This window comes from Pimephales promelas, chromosome 7 (genome assembly GCF_988280905.1).
Source record: "Pimephales promelas chromosome 7, fPimPro1.hap1.1, whole genome shotgun sequence".
Classification (NCBI taxonomy): domain Eukaryota; kingdom Metazoa; phylum Chordata; class Actinopteri; order Cypriniformes; family Leuciscidae; genus Pimephales; species Pimephales promelas.
Genome location: NC_142775.1, coordinates 5,764,672 through 5,780,488, shown reverse-complemented (window position 1 = coordinate 5,780,488; position 15,817 = coordinate 5,764,672). Strand labels below are relative to the sequence as shown.

Sequence of the window (15,817 nt, the reverse complement as noted above, 5' to 3'; positions counted from 1 at the left end):
TATTAGAGAAATAATAATTACTTATTAATGCAATTAGATACAAAAATGTGTTATAGTAATAAATCATAAATATGTGTCTTTAATTACACATTTGTAATGATAAAGTTGTAATTTAGTGCATTTAAAATATATTAACGTTAATTGTAATATTGAATGACACTACAGTTAAAATTAATATCAAGTACTTTACATGTGCTTTAGTATGTTAGTCAACAATAAGTGCACTTCTTTAAAGCATGACATTATCATTGAAACTACTGAATTTAAAATGTGCTTTTACATTATATAGGCATGAAATTGTGCTCTCATGAAAAGTGGATTTTTTGTACAGTAAGTTAATACAGTTGTTAAAAAATATACTTTTAACAACTGCACATACAATACAATTAAACGCTCTTGTTTTTCCACAAAGGTAGCAATGCATACTAACAAATTAAATGGCCGATTTTAATTTTATGTGGATATGTAACATCTAACTGGATATTTCTGTTATTTTAGACAGTACTTTCAGGTTGATAACTGATGTGATGTCTGTCAAAGTTTAGCTACATAAATATTATAACCTGTTTCAAGAAACTGCTTATGTGCAACTTGCTGAATAGCTTATAAATATTCAGTATGTCTTGAGAAATTACAGATGTGGTTATAATGGGGCATGAGTCTGTTTTCAACTGGTGCCTTGTTTCCTGATAGGGTAATGTGAGATCTCCGAAGTGCACGAGACATGTGCACACACTGCGGTGGAGTCCCGACAGCGGGAGAGACGTGATCAAACCAGTAGAGCTGCTCATCGAGACGGCCGCGAGCCTCAGGGAAGGTTACAACAGAAGCAGGTCCAACTCGGGTAATGCTAATTCACTGATTCACAGAGAGCATGTTTGCTGTCATATTAGAATGTATTATATTGGATAACTATTTCAGTATAATTCCTAGATTAATTCAAGTAAATAATGACCGTTTACACAAATTGTTGACTGTATTTGTCACATTCAGCCATTCAACCGTGGTACCGAATTTACAGTAAAATCGGTCATTTTTACTGTAACTTTTCGTCAAGTAACTTACTCGTGACATCCAAGTAAATGCTTCATTTTGGAAAAATCCTGCAACTTAACCTGCACAAGTTTTATTTATTTATCTATTTTAGTTTTATTTGGATTTTTAAGATTTTATTTGGTTGCAAAAAAATGCAAACCCCACTTAAAATGAATAGAAAATAAACCAGCTTTAGTTTGATCTCCTGAGATTTTATTTCTTTTTAGCTATCTGTTTTTAAAGGATTAGTTCACTTCAGAATTATTTAAAATATCTTGATGATTCACTCACCTCCACATCATCCAAGATATTTATGTCTTTCTTTCTTCAGTCGGAAAGAAATGAAGGTTTTTGAGGAAAACATTCCAGGATTTTTCACTGTATAGTGACTTCAATGGGGACTTCAATGGTTTGAAGGTCCAAATTGCAGTTTCAGTGCAGCTTCAAAGACTCTGCACTTACGTTACAAGACAAAAAAATACTCTACATGATCCCAGCTGAGGAATAAGGTTCTTATTTAGCAAAATGATTGGTCATTTTCTTTAAAAAATTAACATTTATATACTTCTTAAAGGGATACATCACCTCTGGAAAGATGAATGTGTGTTTAAAATGGGTCATTTATGTAGAAGAAATGTGAAATTATTTTTGAATTTGGAGATTTCTAGACTGAGAAAAGACAGAAAATGTATTTTTGGTTCATGTGGATGAAAGACAACAACTCCCAGAATGCACTTGCTTCGCTGCCTCAGGAGGCCACGCCTACCGGTAACAGAGCGCAGTCGTTAAACAACAAGTCTAGGCTACTAGTGAGTCTCATGATGAGTCTGCCTGAAAATGTGTTTTGAGATCGCCCAAAATGTCCGGGATTCGGCTTTTGCGTTCAACAGTCGCCATTCATCATGTTTAGTGTGGCGAGCGGGACGAGTGAGGGCCGCAGGAGAACGGCACGAGGCCGGTGGCGTGATTACCGATGAGCCACACCTGTGAGACGCACCAGTCTCGTATCTCTCACGGAGGAGCGGGAGTTTTCTTAGCAATGTTAAAATGCATATCAACCGATCACTTGTTTAGCGTTCATGTAAACACTACATTCAGATTCACCAATCGGAATGAATTCAGTTAGATTGAAACAAAAGGGGTGTGCATGTAAACAATGAATGGCGACTGCAGCTAAATCCCGGACATCGACAGCCGGACATGTGCGGGAAAAAGTGGATGGTAACTCGGCTTTCTCCACAGAACAAGAGCCTGCTAGCTTAGCTTCCAAACAAAGATGGCCGACACTATGTGTTCATTCTGTGAGTGAGATCCCATCACCCTCTATGGGCGGGTTGAGAACATGCGGGACAGACCCTACTACTGACTGTAGTCTTTAGCCTCTGGACAAAACATCCTCCGATGATGCAAAATGACGATTTTTGCTTCATCAGAGGATTTTTTCCAGACAAAAAATGCATAAATCTCTCGTCTCAGGGGGATATGAGGGTGGAAAGCACGGTAATTTGAAAATACTACAGGTTTTCTACTAATACAAAGCTTAATGCTAAATCCTGAAGTATCCCTTTAACCACAAATGATCATCTTGAGCTCTCAGCTCTGTGATATGCCACGTATTACATAATCACGTTTAAAGGTCACGTGTGTTCCGGCTTAAAAATGTAGGGTAGGGCGAAAATCTCCTCCATCTTCAAAACCATCCGACATCTTTGTTTTACCTTTTTTTGTGTAAATGGCGTTTGACTTAGTATTTGCACTTTCGCTTTGTAAACACTAGGTCTGTACTTCCGCCTACATCACGCTTGACCTTTCAACCTTTCAACCCATTGAAGTCCATAAGTAAATTATCAGGAAATTTTAATTCTGAAGTGAACTAATCCTTTAAGGCCTTATTGTGTAACTACTTTGTACAATTATAAAATAAAATTGAATGATTGTTTTTGTGTTTCTCAATCAGGTGTTGATCCCAGATGGATTTACAACCTGAGAATGAAGCAGAGGAGAGAACAAGCTACCCAGGAGTCCACAGGCAAGATAACCCTACCTCAGTTCCTGTCAGTCATCTCCAACCAATCATCGTACGCCGCTGCGTTGAGGAAGTCGCCCAATCGCAGCCCTCGCACACCATGGAACGACTCGCGGAGTTCCTCTCCCACTCTTTCAGTCAAACTCTCCAACATCCACCTGGGGTCGAAGGGCAGCAGCCCGTCCAGCACGACGTCTGAGAGCGCCTCCGAGCGAGAGCGCCCCCCTAGCGCCGGAGCTAAACACAACTACAACAGAAAAACCTTCTACGACCACACGATTAAGATCACTGGAGGAGGACGAGGAGACGGAGAAGCCAGGAGGTTTAATCAGATGACACAGAGAGGATCCAGAGGTTTCCAACAGGCTGGGCGGCCACGAAACAGCTCGTACACAACTCCATCTAACCACCAACGGCCAATACCGGGGATGTCAATCGTCACTGAAGTGGTAAAGCAGAAAGAGGCATCTGAAGAGGCCGGTGATGATGATTGGATTAAAGTAGAAAGAAAGAAGTCTAATAAACAGGAAAATAAACATCAGGAAGGAAGGCAGGCCAGAAGCCGGCCACGGAGAGGAGGCAGGGGAGGGGGGCGTGGACGAAGTTGAGCGTTTATTCTGGTAGAAGGGGTAATGAATCAAGTTTGATTCACAGTATGGGCTGAACGGGGAGCTGGTTTTAACCAAAGAAAGCACTTAAATCTAGTTGTGCACAGACAGGGCTTAGATTAAACCAGGATTATGCCTTAGTTCAAATGGGGCATTTTAGTAGCTTTTATAAGCATGCCTTAGAAAAAAACATTACTTGTGTGCATCTTGAGACAAAACAATAGCACTGACATATTTTAAGATACGTCAGTGCAAGTTGCCTTTAATTGAAACAGCTCAAACATGCATTTAGTCTGTGAAAGCGTGGGAATGTGTATTGTAAATAAAAGAATCTTTTGAAATTGACATTGATTGAAATGGGTATACTGATCTTAATATCATGAATTATAATGCTGTTCCTGAAAAAGGCCCATTTTCTTAGCTTTTTTAAAAGTTGATATTCCCTTATGGCTTAAACTTAAATTTGCCTCTTGTGATTTTATTTTGTTTCCTTTTTTTATTGAAACTATGCTGAATACTTCAATTATGATCATAATAACTGAGGACATTTTCTATGTTTGATATTGTCTGGTTATATATTAAATGTGGTTATATATTAAATTGTGATATTTTATTATGGAGGATTATTTCTTTTAAATGATATTAAAGATTTATTTATTATTATATTGTTGGGATTTCAAAAGTTATCCATTTATAAGATAATAATAAAATATACAATTTAAACCAACACTTTGTTTGTTTTGTTTTATTTAGTCTGCATTTCGCGCGATTTATGTGTCCTTATGCAAATGAGCTCTGAGGTTTGGCGCCACAGCTAAAGATCCTGGAAGCGGATGGAATTCCAAATAGACATAATTCTATTCACCTTCATTTAAATAACCCCAGACTTCTAATGCAATTGTATCATCAAGTTAATACTGAACTCTTAATTAAACGGATAATACAGTTCTTGAATTTGCAAGCTTTTCGAATGGGTTAGTTTATTATTAGTTTTACACACCTTCCAGGACTCTGGAGTGGCGCGGCAGAGACTCGCGCCTCTTCAACATTTACCCGCCAAACTTCCAGTCCAAACACTGCAGGCAGGACAGAGACACACTCGCGCTCCAGAGGACTCCTGCACACAAGCTTACACAGAACTGCAATAATGCGCTCCAAGGTACTGTTACATAAAACAGCTTTTCTTTTCTATTGACCTGAAAGTGTTTTTTGTGAAGGAATGTGGCTTTTGTAGTTCTTTTCAGCGATAAAAGGATTAAACTAACGTTGCCAGTTAAAAAGATTGCCCTTTTTATATCTGTGTTTGTTTGGGACGTAACGTTATATTCGAGAGCGTGGTTGTGTTTGTAAGTATTGTTTGCTGTTTTAAACGTGTAGACTTGTTTAACTTGGGGATAGGGGTCGCCCTAAGTTCAGGAAAACATTATAACTTGGTAGAAAGTTAAAATTATTAAACAAACAACAACAAAAAAACCCCTTTTATGAACTATTTAAGTTGAAAGCGTCTGCAACGGTTTACATTTAACTTTTCGATCGTCCTTGTAAAAAAAAAATAATAATAATTTGCATAAAAAGAAATGCAGTCAATTTAAAGAGTTTAAAGTTATATTCACGCCCTCCGGACACCGATGACGTTTGAACAGAGCTGGCTTCACTTTTACTTCACACTATTTCTATTTCTTACACAATTTAAAGCCATACGTTCAGTATAATAATAGAATATGAACAGGCCCTCTCTAAGTAGAACATCTGACACTTTGATCTCTACTAAAAACCAGTCAGAGCTGTGCTGGATTTCGAGTATTTGCTCTTATTCTTCATTAATGTTCTGCTTAAACCCTGTCCAGAGGCTGCAGGCATCTCCGCCCTCCACCAGAATGAACCTGCGCAGTTACAGGAGCACTGCTGTGGTCCCGATGGAAACCTCCTCCTCGGACGACAGCTGTGACAGTTTTGGATCTGATGGTTTTGGGAACTCGGTATGACACTAACTTTAACATAAAATTGACCTCCAAGTGTCTTTCAGCGGACCCATGATAAGTGTTGTCTTTTTACGTTCTTCTAGAAGAGACCAACGAGACAGACGAGAAGCTCGGCTCAGATCGAGAAAGTGTTTAAAGTTCTACCTGCGACCGAGGAAGAGGACGCATGCAGTGGTTTTGAGAGTGACCTGAACGATGGCATGACCGAAATGGTTTGTAATGACAGAAAATCATTTTTATGTCTGTAGTCGTTGCTTTATAAAATGGCTTTTGACATATTTATGCATTTCCTTTCAGAAAATGGACTCAGACTCTGAAACTTGTTCGCCTCCCAGGAAAACTCGCAAATCATTCACACTCCGAGTAGCCATGAAGTTCCCCAACAAACGGGCCAGTCCATCGAAGCCAGTGACCCCCGAGTCCAAACCCAAACCTGAAGCCAAAGTCCCCGAGTCTGACCCTGAGAGTGACAACTTCCTGATGAAGAGAGCGCTGAACATTAAAGAAAATAAAGCGATGGTGAGCAAGTCAACTTATTTTCCATAACTTTCCATTCATGAAATGGTTGTCCAGCCCTAGATAGCCTACTCATTTGCATTTATGTGCTTGAAGTTAAAATTCAATTCTGATTGGAGTGTGAATCCAGTTTTAACAGAATTGTTCCCTCCCCTTGTAGCTTGCTAAACTAATGGCAGAGCTGGATAAGGTTCCTGGACTGTTTCCTGGGAAGGCTGCTTTGTCACCGGGCAATACGGTAAGATTTTAAGGTGCTAAATAAATTGATAATAGATGTTAATTTTAATACTAACCGTAAAGATGTAACATTTCTATTAGGGCTGTCAGTTTAACGCGTTATTAACGGCGTTAACGCAAACCCATTTTACGGCGTTAATTTTTTTTAATCGCGCGATTAATGGTCTTATTGTCCTAGCAAACTTTGTAGTTTTCACATGCTTTTGCAACAGGACACGGCATGCGTCCTGGTCCATTTTGGCGTCTTGCGCTCGTCATCCACTCAAAGCCGGCTCACAAGCCGAAACGTGTGTTTGCGGCGTGCCTGTTTTGTTTACGCTCTAGATCTGCTTGCGCTTTGGTCGAAGAAGCTACAAAATGTCCTCGCGCGGTGCAAGCCATTGAAATTAATGGCTTTCAGAGCGCAGCGCAAGGACGTTTTGTGCCGCACACACGTTTCGGCCGGCCAAATAGTTACGTTTTGAGTGGATGACGAGCGCGAGATGCTGAAATGGATGCTCTAAGATTCTGAATGAAAAGTTTACTTCTAAAAAGTTGCCAAATTGTCCCATTGACAAGACCAAGTGATCTGTGTTTTGTCGTTGTGAACTGAGCGATCATCATCGCAGCACGTCCAGTCTGAAACGCCACTTGATGGCCAAGCGCGCGCACACACACACACACACACAGCTGATGCGAATTCTCCGCCCCCCTCGTCAATATCAGGACCTCGTCAGTATTTCTTTCACCCTTTTATTGATAGACAGTGTTGCATTGTGTGAGAGATTATTTATATATGTTGGTGTGAAATTGAACACTATTCCAATGTTATTTTCAATATTAATAATAATAAAAAAAACCATTTGCACTAAACAAGCCGATCCACTTTTCCATGTTGACAAGAGCATTAAAATGAGAAAAAAATAATGTAACAAAAAGAAATCAAAAGACATTTAGAATAGATAAAAATGTGCGATTAATCGCGAGTTAACTATGACATTAATGTGATTAATCGCGATTAAATATTTTAATCGTTTGACGGCACTAATTTTTATTAATGATGTTAATAGCTAATTGGCCAAAGCAACATTATCCTACAGAACCAATATATCATTTTTTTTTGTTTACTTCTCACCTATTCATTAATGCTGTGTTTTTGGAGATATAAAGTACTTTTGTATCCATATACCACACAATTCCTCAACTACACCATTAGTTTGTATATAAAATATTTGATTTTTTTTTTTTATTAAACATTGCATTCATGCTCCATTACTAGGCCTTCATTTTTGTGTAAAATGTTCAGATTTATGCTGGGTTTTTTCTTCTTCTTCTTTTTTTTTTTCTTTTTTTTTTTTTTTCACATTTCAATGTGGGCTCATATTGACCCTGAAGACCAATGCTCAATACCTTTCACAGATCTGAGACAAACACTAAATGCATACACCAAAAATAAATGACAACTGGGATCAGTGCCTAAACAACCAACTACATGAAATAAATCTTGATGTTTGCTGGGAATAAGTCATTTACACACAATGCCGGATGGGACGCTCATCACACATTATTTTTTTTACTGTCAGGAGAAAGTTCACCAAAGTTTTCCTCTTGTTGGAATCCAATTAAATGGATTTAGCTGGACTGTAATACTACTTCCCCTGAGAAAGTTTTATTCTGATGCTTTTGAAAAAGTTTTCAACCAAATAAACCCAGACAGTCCCTTTAAAGTAAAAGTTTAAGAGTTTGTCAAACTACAGAAAAATAGTATTAGCCACCCAGCTAAATTTGAGTAAGCCGTCAAGTACATAAAATAAGCTATCAGAATCTTGAAGCAATTAGCATTATTCTCTGCTCTCAAACGTCTGCTGGCTGCGCTGAAACCACGCCCACTCGCGGGAAAGCTGCCAACGGTGATATTTGGCGATACTGCTTTCGGGAGTTTGAAGGTTGAGGCGGGAGATAGTCGGTTCGGCCCCGTTCACCAGTAACAGCAGATTATCCGTGAATCCCAGTTGTCTCTGACAAAAGTTTATAAAACTATCCGTGTAAAATGATCACTGTTAGTGGTGGTGATCCTCAGCTCTCTATCAAGGATGGCTCTTCACAAAGGACACCGATCTGTTTCGTACATGATCGCATCCAGGTAGTAGCCTACGCATTTCTGTGTCGAAGGCATAGCTAGCTAGTGAACTGTAGGCTGTAGTAACTAATAGTACTGACAGTAACTCGCGATTGAGCGGCGAACTGATGTGATTGTGCTCTATTGTTAGGGGAAGAGCCAGCCTCAGTGCGTCAAGTAGGGGTGTGTCCAACTCACCAGAAACTTGGCGATAGAAACTGGATTGGCGTTAAGGGAAATAAAATAAACGTATTGACGCTAATACTAGGGTTGGGTATCGAGAATCGAGTATCGATTGGAATCGGGACTAACTTTTCGTTTTTCCCGGAATCGTTCAAAAGTTAAAAATTCAATTCCTAGTTTCGATATTCACAGTCCGCCGAGCGGAAGAAGAAACCGCTGAACAACACCAACGAAGAAGCGTCTACCGGAAGTGTTGGCATAACCGCGCGAGTCGAACATGAGTAGCTTATGTCGGCGATCCAAAGTGTGGCTTCACTTTTCTAAAAATAACGAAATCTCGGCAAAATTTAAAATTTGTGACAACAGGAGTATTTGTGACAGGAGTATTTCCTTCAGAAAGGTTTATTTCCTTCAGAAAGACCGTTGGTTAGCAAGGTTAGCTAAACCTTTTTGACCCTGCCTCTTAAAAGAATCGGAATCGAGAATCGTTAGGAACCGGAATCGAAACAAGGAATTGGAATCGGAATCAGAAATTCGTTCAAATTCAAACGATACCCAACCCTAGCTAATACTACTACTGGTTGTATAATAAAAAAATACTGTAGTAGTTTTATTTATTTCTTTTCTCCGTGCACAGCCTCGTCGAATTCCTCGTCGTTCTTTTGACCCCAGCGCGGCTCGGCGGAGAGACCTGGACCGATCGTCCCGTCCTCACACACGCTCCCGCTCGCTGGCTGGCGGACCCCCCTCCCCCGCTACACAGGATGATCCCGACGACAAATACAGCCTGGTTCGCAAAAACAGAGCTTATGACGACGATGATGAGGAGGAAGAGGTGAGTTTCTTGGCGTTAACTAAATGCTTTAACTTTAAATGCTAATTTATTTTTTTTTTTTACAGTCACTTTTGATCAATTTAATGTGTACTTGTTGAACTATAAGCTTCAAATGGTCTTGGTTTCCTGTTTACACTTCTGGGCTTCAGGGTCTATACGACCCCAAAAATTGATTGAGTAATTGTATAAAAAATAAACATTTTTAATCATAGAAATAATATATCTTTTTTTTTTTTTGTTTACTTCTCACCTATTCGATAATGCTGTGTTTTTGGAGATATAAAGTACTTTTGTATCCATATACCACACAATTCCTCAACTACACCATTAGCTTGTATATAAAATATTTGATTTTTTTTATTTTTATTAAACATTGCGTTCATGCTCTATTACTAGGCCTTCATTTCTGTGTAAAATTTTTAGATTTATGTTGGGTTTTTTCTTCTTCTTCTTCTTTTTTTTTTTTTTTTCACATTTCAATGTGGGCTCATATTGACCCCGAAGACCAGAAGTGTAAACTTTTTTTTTTTTTTTTTTTAAAGTAAAAGTCGATTGGCGTCGTATAGACCCTGTGACCTGATTGAGGGCTACAGGGTTATCTCACCCAAAAAAAGAGCATAAGTTGTTTATTTACTCACCCTCAGGCTATCCCATATATAGAGTTTTTCTTCAGTGTAAAGGTTTTAAGCTGAGACCGTGGTTCTTATTGATTCAAGTCAATGGCTACAGAGTCAAAAAAACAAGTACAGGCAATATGAATACCCATGATGCCTGAGGTCTTGTGAAGCGAACCGATCAGTCCGTGGAAGAAACTCTGGATTACAGGTATAAATGCTAGAAATAATCTTCAGTCTCTGCGTACGGTCCTGAGTGTGTTCACGGGAGTCTGGAGTGTGAGCTTACTGTCGCATGATGTATACACGGCAAACTCGTACACGAGCCGACGCGGTGTTTTTTTACAACAGACGGCGGACCGGTGACAGGAATACTCCAGACTGCTGTGAACGCGTGCCGGACCGTTGCAGGAAATGATGTCCTGCACAGACCAATCGTTTCGATTCATAAGACCTCAATGTATCGCCACGGATATTCATCTTGTTCTGTATTCCACTTCCAAAGTGACTGTTGGCATTGACTTGCTTTAAAGGAGTAGTTCACTTTAAAAAAAAAACTTTTGCTGATAATTTACTCACCCCCATGTCATCCAAGATGTCCATGTCTTTCTTTCTTCAGTCGAAAAGAAATTAAGGAATTTCTTCATATAATGGACTTAAATGGGAACCAAACGGTTCAAGGTCCAAAAGACCATTTCAGTGCAAACTGTTCAAAGGGCTGTAAACGATTTCAGATGATGAATAAGGGTCTTATCATGCGAAACGATTGCTCATAAGTAGTTTTATGAGCACAAATGCTCGCCTTGCTCTGTGATGCGCGTTCGTGACTCTCCTGTTTAAACTCGTTCATCAAAATGAACAACTTTTTCTGAGTCAATCTGTTCGTTTCATTCGTTGAATGAATGAAGTGACTCGAAAAAAAGATTCGTTCATTTTGATGAACGAGTTCGAACAGGAGAGTCAAGAACGTGCATCACAGAACAGAGCAAGGTGAGAATTTGAGCTTATAAAACTTTTTAAAAAATTTTTTTTTGAATGAGCGATCGTTTCGCTAGATAAGACCCTTATTCATCGTCTGGAATCGTTTGAAAAAAAATTCATCGTCTGGAATCGTTTGAAAAAAAAAAAGCCCTTTGAACAGTTTGCACTGAAACTCTCATTTGGACCTTGAACCGTTTGGTTCCCATTGAAGTCCATTATATGAAGAAAAATCCTGGAATGTTTTCATCAAAAACCTTAATTTCTTTTCGAATGAATAAAGAAAGACATGGACATCTTGGATGACATGGGGGTGAATAAATCATCAGCAAATTTTTTTTCTTTTTTAAAGTGAACTACTCCTTAAAATAAATGACCAGTGACCAAGGTTTCAGCTAAAAATCTTAATTGACAGCAAATGTTCAGTTTAGGGTGAACTTCAAATTTTTAAAGAAAAGTCTTGCTGACCCCAAAATCAACTTTTGAGCGGTACTGTACATTCAGTCTCAAAATGGCCAATTATTGCCATGGACAAATCACTTGCATTCAAGTAAGGTGACTATATGGAATATGTGTGTTGAGTAGAAGGAGCCACGGCGGCGCAGTTATAACAGCACTCTGACGATTCCTCATGTCGTGAGGCCTGTGGAGGAAATCACTCAGGCTGAACTGGACAACATCTGTGTCAACGTCAGAGAGAAGACTTACAACCGTGCCACAGTGAGTCTTGAATCTGAATATCACGCTTTCCGTGTTCGTCTTCCCGCTTGTTTGAAGCGTACTAGAACTGTGTGTGACTGTGCTTTTGTTCGTCAGGGTTCAACCTGCCATCAGTGCCGCCAGAAAACCACTGACACCAAGACCAACTGCCGCAACCATGAGTGTGTGGGTGTTCGCGGGCAGTTCTGCGGGCCTTGTCTCAGGAACCGCTATGGAGAAGAGGTCCATGACGCCCTCCTGAACCCGGTTAGTCTCTCTGCATATCCTGACATCATCAGCACTGGCTTGTGTTCTGAACGATGAGAGTATATTGATGATGTGGGGGTTCTCTTCCAGGAGTGGCACTGCCCGCCGTGCAGGGGCATCTGTAACTGCAGTTTCTGCCGGGCCAGAGAGGGGCGCTGTGCCACCGGTGTGCTCGTGTACCTGGCCAAGTACCATGGCTATGACAATGTGCACTCTTATCTCAAAAGGTAATGTTTTTAGTAGCTATTACTGTTAACTTCATCGTAACGCTATTATGTTTAATATTTAGGATTATAAAAGGATTATATCTTGATATTGTAAATGGCGACTCGATTACAATAGAGTGGGATATGTATTCATAGCTGAGTAAATAATAATGATGATGACTAATTACTGTTATTGTAAAACTGTTTAAACGAAATGCTAGGAAATGGTGATATTTTAAATATGTGATTAGTATAGATATCGGGACATATTTTAATGTTTATGATAATGAGGATTATCAGATTATAGTGATTATTGACATAGCATAATGTAATTGTAAGAAACTATAATATCAAATAAATATTCATTTTACTGTTAATGGCAGTGGATATGGGGTAATATAAGGGAAGGAATTGGGGGTGGCAGTAAATAAGTTATACTACTTTCCATTCCCTTTCGAGCAACTGTTTTTATAAGTGTAAATAATGTGTGTGTGTGTGTGTGTGTGTATATTTATATCTATGTATAGGGGAGATGAGCTGTGCTGTTTTTATTTGCGTGTTAATATGTATTTTGTTCGAAATAAACTTCAGTCAATGAATGTATAAACGCCATGGAAGATTGTTTCCGCCTAAGAAAATAAGAATAAAAGGGTAATTGTGACTCCTCTCGATTGTGAGTTTACATTATGCAATTCTGACTATCTCAGAATTGTGAGAAACTCACAATTTTTTTATTTTTTTTTTTTTTGCAAATTTTTTAGTTTTTCCTTAGAATTGGGCTTTGTAACTCGCAATTGTGATTTTTGTCGAGATATATCCAGCTGCAGACCTGCAGCACCACCAGTTTCAGAACCCCAGCGCCAGAACCGGAAGTGAGGGAGGGGTGAAATTATTATTATTATAGCTATTTAGCAAGAATGTAAGGACAAAATGGGCCTGAGAGTGAGTTCCTCATTTGATATATTGAAAGTTAAATTAATACAAGATTGTTGTGATAAAATAGGCCTAGGGTTGAATTGGTCATTTTGTATACCTTTTTGTTTCGTTTAAATCAATGCCAAATTTTCTCTCTTTTTTTTAGATTTTGACATTATTATTTTACACAAACACAAAAAAATGCATGCTGCACAAAAGTATATTTTATAAAAAATACCCATACTTTTTTTTTATTAAACAATCTTCATTATCAAAACAATTTAAGATTTTTATAACCACAATAAATAAGTAGAACATAAAATATCACAGAGGTCTAATCAGTTATCGAATTGTGTATAATTTTGAAAACCTCCCATGCTTGTCTTGTTTTATATCTTTCAAAGCTTTATTATACAGAGTTAACTGTAAAAAACAAAAACAAAGGTCTTTCCTTCATAAATCTACACGCATGTATAAACTGCATAGCAATAATAATTTAACTGTTATGAGCATTTTAATGTACAAGTTTCAAGTATTATTTTTTCACCATCATGATCTGGAAGTAACTCATAATACAATGAAACCGATAACCATATACAATTATATTACACAAAATCAATGTTTTAAAATGCGTATTGTACTGTAATGTAGCATCATAACATGCATGCATATAGAGTAGCATGTTTCATGTTCATTAAGCGGTTTCATGTGTAAAATACCCTCCAAATTAAGTTAGGTGGCGTTATTAGGTTTTGAATCTAAGCTCCGCCCCTCACTTACAACCCTGGTGCTGGTGTTGGAACGCAAGCTCCGCCCCTTACGTCCGGTTCTGGTGTTGGGGTTCTGAAACTGGTGTGCTGCGTGTCTGCAGCTGGATACTATAGAGTTTGTGAGTTATAATAGTCAGAATTGTGAGTTATAAACTCCCGATTTTGAGAGATAAAGTCAGAATTCTCTTCTAAAATGTTTTAATCTTTGCCAGAAACGAGCTTCCATTAAACCTGGTACACACCAAGCCGACGGTCGGCCAACTAAGGCTATGTTTACACGGAAACGATTCTGAAGAGAAACCGCAAAAGTGGCGCTGCTTTTTTTTTTATTTATTTATTTATTTTTTATTCTGCGTTTAGACGAGCGTTTTGTGTGGGAAATCCGTGTGCAAATTGTGACACAAAAGTGTGTGATTCAATGTAGTATGCACTTCAGGCGGCTAGGAGTGCATACTACAACAACACCAAGTCCACGCGCCTGCGTACAACCTTCACGGTCAAGCAGACTTTCACGTTTTTACCGTTTACACAGGAACACGGCGGTGGAGCGTTTTTAAGATTTCCACTCTGGAGGGTGGTTTCACTTTTTTAAGCTTCAAAAACGCCGTCGCCGTGTAAACGAAAGGCACATCCGATAAAATATTTTTAAGTTTTCACCCGCGAGTGTTCTCATGTAAACAGGGCCTAAGTTTCCTCGGTGTGTTCCATACCGTCGGCTGACATTGATCCTCGTCGGCTTTGTTTCGGCCGATTCGACATGTTGAATCGGCGTCGGTGAAAGAGGGAACTCTGACTCTTTCACTAAGCTGAAACGCCATTCAATGCACGGGAGTTAAAGCAAAACAGCAAGCAAAGAAGTCAGAATGGTTCAGATAGAAGGCTGTTACGTTATGTCATCTCACCCGAGTGTTCCTTGGCGAATATTTCAATGTCAACCCAAGCGGAGTTGAATAAAAAGAGTTTAGCAGGATTGATACTTAAAACGGAAGCACGCACTGCTTTGTTTATGGCTTGTGTCAAAAAAATCGAATAGAATTTTTTTATCCGATTAATCGAAAAAATAATCGTCCGATTAATCGATTGTAAAAAAAAAAATAATCGTTAGTTGCAACCGGATTTCGGATTTCATCCGACTATTTCTTTGGTGTAACAATGTAGATGTTTGGCTCTTTGCCAGAATGCATGTTTGCCTGTCTTTACTGCTTTTAGAGTTCTAGTTGGGGTGTGTTGACGTCTCTGTCACTCACTCGGTGGCTTTTGGGAAATCTACAAAGGTGTAACCAATGTTTCTGACTTCTCTCTGCAGTTTAAAGAAGGAATTGGAGGAAGGAGAATAAAACGTTCGCCATGTTCTGTGGAGTCCAACCAAAACTGCCGCTTCTCGTTGACCATTGATGTGATTCACGGCTTCCGCGGCGGGTGCTTTGAGTAGGCCGTTGGGAGTTATCTACATGAAATCTACATTTGCATTGTTTTAAATGTGCAATTCTTTTTAAAGGGAGTGTTTTTATCTCTGTACTGTATTGATTACTTGGAAAACTGTTTGCTGCAATACTTGTTCTTTACTGTTTTTAACTTTTTTTTTTTTTTAATACTTGTTCTTTTACTGCTTTAGATGCTTTTATGACTGCGCAATATTCTGGTGTAGTACTGGAATAAAAGTTTTGCTTTTAAGATCTGTAGTCTTTGTGGGTGTTGTGCAGGACGGAGGGTTAAATGTTCATTTTTGGTTTTGTTTTTAGATCTCTGACAATTTAAGTTGACTTGTGGTTAAAATGGTGTAATCTGTCCTCACATCTTCAATTAATTTATGTCGTAGATTTTGAAGACTTTTTAACGAACGTCATC

At 38.8% G+C, this 15,817-nt stretch overlaps 2 protein-coding genes across 5 annotated transcripts in view; both read left to right on the top strand.

Moving 5' to 3' along the window:
• Window positions 1-4,060, top strand: part of map3k20a (mitogen-activated protein kinase kinase kinase 20a) — a 54,945-nt gene extending 50,885 nt beyond the window's left edge. For all 3 annotated transcript variants that reach the window (XM_089132987.1, XM_089132986.1, XM_089132988.1), the window contains 2 exons: window positions 694-844; window positions 2,993-4,060. In XM_089132987.1, the coding sequence (XP_088989113.1) occupies window positions 694-844; window positions 2,993-3,669 (828 nt within the window). In that variant the 3' untranslated portion in view covers window positions 3,670-4,060. The remainder of the gene's footprint in view (window positions 1-693; window positions 845-2,992) is intronic.
• Window positions 4,061-4,671: 611 nt separating this feature from the next.
• Window positions 4,672-15,326, top strand: cdca7a (cell division cycle associated 7a). 2 transcript variants are annotated; one of them, XM_089132985.1, is made up of 10 exons: window positions 4,672-4,828; window positions 5,517-5,648; window positions 5,735-5,863; window positions 5,949-6,170; window positions 6,328-6,405; window positions 9,323-9,520; window positions 11,698-11,832; window positions 11,929-12,078; window positions 12,169-12,305; window positions 15,276-15,326. In XM_089132985.1, exons 1-10 carry the CDS (start codon window positions 4,817-4,819, stop codon window positions 15,304-15,306), a joined length of 1,224 nt encoding a protein of 407 aa, XP_088989111.1. In that variant the 5' UTR covers window positions 4,672-4,816; the 3' UTR covers window positions 15,307-15,326. The 2 variants fall into 2 exon arrangements, with proteins under 2 accessions (XP_088989111.1, XP_088989110.1); XM_089132984.1 differs by having other exon boundaries at window positions 4,687-4,828; window positions 5,738-5,863.
• Window positions 15,327-15,817: the final 491 nt, after the last annotated feature.